The sequence below is a fragment of the Kogia breviceps genome, chromosome X (assembly GCF_026419965.1).
Source record: "Kogia breviceps isolate mKogBre1 chromosome X, mKogBre1 haplotype 1, whole genome shotgun sequence".
NCBI lineage: Eukaryota > Metazoa > Chordata > Mammalia > Artiodactyla > Physeteridae > Kogia > Kogia breviceps.
Genome location: NC_081330.1, coordinates 64,321,806 through 64,329,058, shown reverse-complemented (window position 1 = coordinate 64,329,058; position 7,253 = coordinate 64,321,806). Strand labels below are relative to the sequence as shown.

At 37.8% G+C, this 7,253-nt stretch overlaps 1 protein-coding gene across 2 annotated transcripts in view; it reads left to right on the top strand.

Moving 5' to 3' along the window:
* The first annotated feature begins 1,739 nt into the window (after positions 1 to 1,739).
* The window catches only part of SH3BGRL (SH3 domain binding glutamate rich protein like), a 77,694-nt gene continuing 72,180 nt past the window's right edge, over positions 1,740 to 7,253 (top strand). The window contains exon 1 of one of the 2 annotated variants that reach the window (XM_059050770.2): positions 1,740 to 2,221. In XM_059050770.2, coding sequence (XP_058906753.1) covers positions 2,177 to 2,221 — 45 coding nt within the window. In that variant the 5' untranslated portion in view covers positions 1,740 to 2,176. Of the gene's footprint in view, positions 2,231 to 7,253 lie in introns of both variants that reach the window. The other variant, XM_067023403.1, reaches the window with a different exon arrangement.

The window sequence follows — 7,253 nt, the reverse complement described above, 5'->3', positions numbered from 1 at the left end:
ATTTAAAAGAAATGAAACACCAGGAATTGTCTTCCCATTTCTCAAAGTTCCAGATAAGATCTACTGGACTCATTGCTAATCTTGTCTGCCACTCAGTTCTCTGGAGATATTAATTTTGTCATATGGGTATGTAGAATACATAGAAGAGTTTTTCTTTCTTTCTCTTTATTTTATTTTTTTTTCATCAATTCAAAATAAACTATAGGTCCAAATAGAATATATGTTGACCACTAAGAGGTGGTAGGTTAGATTATGTTATTATATGGCAAATTATGCCCATTATGCCAAATCACAACCTGAAGGAAGATTTTCCCGTTCTGTGGTCTGGGAAGCACAATAACAGTCACCCTGATGTTGACCATGATGAGGGTGGCTAGGTCACCCTGACTTACTTCAGCCTGATCATTTGTATAAAGATATTGACTTGCATCTAATAAAGGTAAGAGTTGGACAGATGGAGAATGCAGAAAAGTATGACGATGTGGGGAGAAGGCAAAGAAAGGAACAGGAAGAGCAAAGGCATTGAAATGGTAATAAGTATGGTTATTGCAGTGGGGAGTCAACAATGATTATTCAAGGAAGTTAGTTTGGGAGAGCAATGGGTAAGACTGTATGGATAGTGTAGGGCCAGATTATGGTGGGAGCTCCTTAGAAACATAATCTAGGTTTGGTTTGATAGTCAATGGAAACCTATCTTAAGTATTTCAGCCTACATTGTCTTCAGTGACACATGAAACTGATATTTTAGGAAAAAATAGCTAACAATTATTGAGTAATTTCTCTGTTACAGGCAGTGTATTAAAATGATATTTAAGAGGGTGGCCTTTGGAGTTGGTTGGACTTAAAGTCCAATCTTAACTCTGGAATTTACTAGCTAAATAACTTTAGGAAAATTACTTATTTTCATGGGTTTGTTTCTTCATCTGAAAAGTTGATGTGATAATATCCACCCCTTGAAGTTGTTGTACGGATCACAGATTTTGGAGAAAGGAGAGTCTGTGAACAGGGAACAGTTAGGAAGCTGTTACAATTACTGAACCTAGACAAAGATGATAAACCACTAGAATGGAGAGGGAGGACAGACTTCAAAGTAAAGGTAAAGAAGTAGGGCAGGTGACTGACACCCTCTCTCCACTCTCATTCATCTTGCAAGTTCCTTATTTCTGTTCATTTGACATAATTTGGGAAGGTGAAATTACACTCTTGAAGTATATGGTCCCTCTCTGGGCATTATCAATTGTTTGTTCATTTCCCTAGAGCTACAAATAACCATTTGCTCTCTCCGTTCACCATTTCCACAACTCCTGCAACATATGATCCAAACTCCCTTTCCACAGTCAATTAGAAAGCAAACAAAACGTAACAGAAATCATTCACGTTCTTACACTGTATTTTCAATTGTTTTGATTTGCAGTTTCTTCCTCCATTCTTGAGTTTGCCAGTCAATCAGGTTCCCTGCGAATTCTCACGGAAGCAGGATTCCGTAATTTAACAAAAAAACAAAACTCATAAAGAAAACCAATCCTGCTGTTTCTGGGCTTTGGGAAACCTGACACTTCCTAAACCTTCCAAGGCAGCGCTCAGTGCTTCAAGGTCCAATTCCTGCCACCAGCTAACATCAGAACAATCACTATGTAATAGGAGTCTTAAAATGCACAAGGCTTTGAGAACTTGGTCTTTATCACTAGTGTCTGGATTCAACGCAGAACTTCCTCTTTTAAAGAAGACATCTTATTTGCATACATTTCTGAGCAGGAAGTTACACGCAGAACTTTGAGTCTACGTGGGAAAAAATCCTTCATTGCAATCTAATTTAATTCAACTCTCCCTCTTTCTTTTTCTTTCTCCTTTCCCTCTTCTCAGGGAGGGAATAGTCAAAAATAAATGTTTCAACAGATCTCGCGGTGCTATTCGAGATTCCCAATTTTTAAAAAAAATTAGAAATGATGCAAACGAGCCTGTGCCTTCCGGGGTTTGGGGCTGGGACTGCCGCCCTCTGAGCCCAGTGAAAGCAGCCAAGAGAGGAGGCGGGGCTCTGGCGAGTTTCCCCTTCCACCTTCCCCCACCCCTCTCTTCCAACCTCTGTAAGGCCCCTAGCTTGATTCCAGCCTTTGCTGCTGCTGCTCTCCAGCCGTTTGCAGGACTCAAACAACTACAGCCGCTGTTCCCAACCAAGATGGTGATCCGTGTGTATATTGCATCTTCCTCTGGCTCCACGGCGGTAAGGAAGGTGGGAAGCCCACCTTTGTTATTTTTCTACACATAAGTCTCCTGCTGCCCCAGAACCGTTAAATTGCAGAAGTTAGTCTGGCAGCTTCTCCTTCGGTAGACACCCGCATTTCCCACCCCACCCCCTTCTTCCCTTTCTTCTCTTTGTTGCATCGATTTCATTTTTCCATGGAGTTTAGCTTTGTTTGCCTAGTGATGTTAGTCCCACATTTCCTCTCTGAAGAAAAAAGAAAGCTACCGAGTTTTGGTAAATGGGAGATGGTGGTATAGGGTCTTTGGGGTTAGGTGAAGACGTCAAGAAAGTCTAACACTACTAAGTTTCAAGAGTGGGACATTTCACATATTTGCTGTAGGTACTGAGGCAGGGGCAGGAGTGCACATCTGTAAAGGATGTAAAACATGCTGTTACTGATGATGACTGAGTGGAGGCCTACTGAGGCACTGTGATTATATTTCACAGAGGGAGACCCTTGTAATTAAAGAGTTGTATTTTGCCACTGCGTAGGAGGGGATATTTAACTTCAGCCTAAAGAGTCTGTTAGAACTAGACAGAATGGGAGCGGAAGTTGGGAACAATGATATAAAGTTGTGGTTTTTTTTTTAAAACAATGTAACAAGGGACCTGTTTCTCCCTTCCATATTGTCCCTTATTTTGACCTTTTATTTTCTTTCAAAAGATGTTACTTCGAACAGTTTCTAACTGCTTCAAATATATTGAGAACTGGAAGGGAACTAACAAGTGCCTTCTTGTGTTTTTGCAGATTCCAGTGGTGGCTTCTTCAAATGATAGGGCAAGCCTCTCTCATCCCTCGTGCTCTTAATTTAGAATAACAATTGTCAGCAGTTGTGGGGAGCAGTAGGCTAAGCTGGGGTGAAAACTGAGTGTATATCCATGGTAAATGAAATTGTCTATGTGTTTCACAGCTCAGGAGAAAAGCTAACAGTGGCAAGAGCAGATGTGTGGGCTCAGAATGTAGAATATATGAACCCTCTCCCTCTTCTGAGCTTCAGAGCAGCAGCTATCCCATGTTTTTTGTTGTTGTTGTGTTTTTGTTTTTGTTTTGTTTACCCCCGCAGAGGGTTTGGAGTAGAACTGAAAGTTGTGTGAAATCACAAGGAGCTTGAACCTTCAACTTGTCTTCTCTGGCTACCACATGTGGGTGTGTTTAGACAGTTTTGAAATAGAATACTTAAAGTTACACTTTTGGAGCAAGATTGGGTTGAAAAAAAGAAAACTTTTTATATTGTCTTTGAACTTCACTTTATGAGCCTCTTGCCTTATTATTTTCCATATATATTATATTTAAAATAATGTTCAAGCTGCCCAGAGTCTCAATTCCAATAAAATAATTGTAAAATTTAAAAGATCAGCTTAATACCTTTAGTTAAATCCCTAATTAGGATGGACAGATCAGGAAACTAGTTTTGGTGATTTCACTTTGGGTGACATGCAGTTTCAGTACTGCTGTTTATTCTTTGCTTTCTTGCTCTTCTACCCCTACCCGAAAAGCAGATTCAGGAAGAAACTCCTTTCAGAATTTCTATTCAAATAAGAACAACTATACCTCTCTCTCTGTTAAGACTTAAGTTTCTTATGGCCTTAAAAATGACTACTGTCTCCTACTATGTACATTATTAGATTCCATTGTTGAAGACTATGCAAATAAATATTTATGCTTTTTGTGTTTTGTTTCAATTGTTTTTCTTATGGGTAATTATAGATTTGTTTGTTGTTGCAGTAATTATAGTTCCTATGAACCTGTTATCAAAATTCTACTGCATATTGCCAAAATGAATACTTATTTTATTATAATCTTATAGTACTTTTATATAATATTAAAACAGGATAAAGTGAGTATACTTCAGAAGAGCTCCTTTAAAACATAAATGGGGACTCTTCAGTTTGCAGTATTAAGGTTTTTCCTTTAAGAAAGCTGTCATGTTGTTTTTAACATACAATTTAGAAATTTTGGGGCAAACATCCTAACAGGAATCCAGCAATTGTACAAAGTGAGATGCTTCTATAAGTGACTAAGTGTAGTTTTCTGAAGAGCATTTAAAAGAAAGCTTTTGGTTTTGGATTGTGAATCTTTGACTGTTTTCTTATTCCTGCTAGTGATTTTAATGAAAATAACCAATATTAGATGTTTTATCAGGCAAGGGAGGATCTATGATGATTGCAACTTAGGGTGACCTTAACTCAAGACTCCCTTTCCTTCATAGACCAATTTAAAAAAAAAAAAACTTTTCAAACTTGTACTCAACTCTGCCCTAGTATAGCACTTGCTTCTCAAAAGTTTAGAAATGAAAGCAGGTATATTGGTTTTTGCAATGGATTTCTTGATAGTAGCCATAATAATGTTAGTAAGTAGGAACACTTATTTGTGTCGGGTACTATCTCATTTTTTCTTGACAATTTCTAGTCCTATGAGTTAGATACTATGATTATCTCTATTTTCAAGATAAGGAAATACAGGTTCAGAGAGGTTAAACAACTTTCTCAAGGTCACACAACTAGTAAGCCACAGAGCTTGAATTCCATACAAGCTGAATCCAAATGACATATGTTTAAAGAAATACATCCTCCCAGTGATGCATGACAGTTAGGAGGCATGCAGAGATAAATGTAAGCATGAGGTGAGAGGTACAGAAGGGAGTAAGTCCTGTAAGTGGAATTGCTTGGGCATATACATACAGGAGAATAGAAAAATGAGGAGCTAGTATAGAGGAGGGATAGCATGTCTAAAGGTGAATGTCAGTAAGTGGCCTAAATTCACTGAAGGCCAGGAAGATAGAGAAGATGCATATTTGGAACTGGTCTAGTATAGGTCAAGATGAAAATTCAGGTCTTAATACTGTTTTGTTTTATGAAAACCATTTAGCAAGAATGCAACTCCCAAGTTGTCTGTCTGTAGGAAGTGATTTCTGCCTGTTCAGAACTGTTCGTGTATGTTTTGACCTATTGTAACACAATAATATATGCCATATTTTTTCTTTGAAATTGTAATGTCCTGTAAGTTTGCATTTAATGGAAAAAGAATAGTAAGCACAGAACCTATAATAAATGTAATAAATTTCAATAACTTTTAACAAAAATCAAAATTGGCCTTTGATCAGGATTGCTAGAGAGATGATAGCTTGGAGAATTATAACTGGTTTGGAGTTTTCTTCCCATACTTCTTTTCCTCAGATCCATAATAATCTTCATTTCACAGTCTCTATGCATTTTAGGTGTGCTTGGTGTAGAAATTTTAAGATTGTGGTAGATAGATAGATTGTAGATTTCTGAGGGTATTATTTATGGTCTAACTTTTGTAAAATGATCTCTTTTATGACTGCTAAAACATAAACTAGTTGTAGCTTGGATTGTCCATATGGTAAATGAAATATATGCAATTTTCCTCTGTGGCATTATTCTGTGCACGAGTTATAGAAACAAGCAAATAAAATGAACACTTGTGATTGCCAAATCATTAGTCACTAGGCAGTATTTTCTTCATTGGGATAATATGGATATGGAACAACAAGCCACAGTTCTTCATCTATATGATTCAAAAATAATTGCATTTAGGTGAAGAGTATTTTGCTCCTCTGTCTCTTTTTTTTTTTCATGGAAAGGCATTTTATTTTAAATATAGCAGTGTGTATATGTCAATCCCAAACTCCCAATCTATTCCCCCCCACATCCCACCTGGTAACTATAAGTTCATTCTTTAAGTCTGTGAGTCTGTTTCCTCTTTTGTAACTAAGCTCATTTGTGTCATTTTTTTTGATTCCACATATAAGCGATATCATATGATATTTGTATTTCTCTGTCTGACTTACTTCACTTAGTATGATAATCTCCAGGTGCATCCATGTTGCTGCAAATGGCATTATTTCATTCTTTTTAACAACTGGGTAATATTCCATTATATATATGTACCACATCTTCTTTATCCATTAATCTGTCAATAGACATTTAGGTTGCTTCCCTGTCTTGGCTCTTGTAACAGTGCTGCAGTGAACATTGGGGTGCATGTATCCTTTCCAACCATGGTTTTCTCCAGATATATGCCCAGGAGTATGATTGCTGAATCATATGGTAGTTCTATTTTTAGTTTTTTAATGAACCTCCATACTGTTCTCCATTCTCACTGTATTAATTTACATACCCACCAACAGTGTAGGAGATTTCGCTTTTCTCCACACCATCTCCAGCATTTATTGTTTGCAGACTTTTTTTTTTTTTTTTGCGGTACGCGGGCCTCTCACTGTCGTGGCCTCTCCCGTTGCAGAGCACAGGTTCTGGACGCGCAGGCTCAGCAGCCATGGCTCATAGGCCCAGCTGCTCTGTGGCATGTGGGATCTTCCCGGACCAGGGCACGAACCCGTGTCCCCTGCATCGGCAGGCAGACTCTCAACCACTGCGCCACCAGGGAAGCCCTGTTTGCAGACTTTTTGATGATGGCCATTCTAACTGGTGTGATGTGATATCTCAATGCAGTTTTGATTTGCATTTCCCTAATAATTAGCAATGTTGAGTGTCTTTTCATGTGCCTCTTGGCCATCTGTATGTCTTCTTTGTAGAAATGTCTCTTTACGTCTTCTGCCTATTTTTGATTGGGTCATTTGTTTTTTTGATATTAAGCTGCATGAACTGTTTGTAAATTTTGGAGATTAATCCCTTGTCAGTTGCTTTGTTTGCAAATATTTTCTCCCATTCTGTGGGTTGTCTTTTCATTTTGTTTATGGTTTCCTTTGCTGTGCAAAAGCTTTTGGGGTTTAGTTAGGTCCCATTTGTTTATTTTTGTTTTTATTTCCATTACTCTGGGAGACAGATCATAAAACCTCTTGCTGTGATTTATGTCATAGAGTGTTCTGCCTATGTTTTCCTCTAACAGTTTTATAGTGTCTGGTCTTACATTTAGGTCTTTAATCCATTTTGAGTTTATTTTTGTGTCTGGTGTTAAAGAATATTCTAATTTCATTTTTTAATATGTAGCTGTTCAGTTTTCTCAGCACCATTTACTGAAGAGACTGTC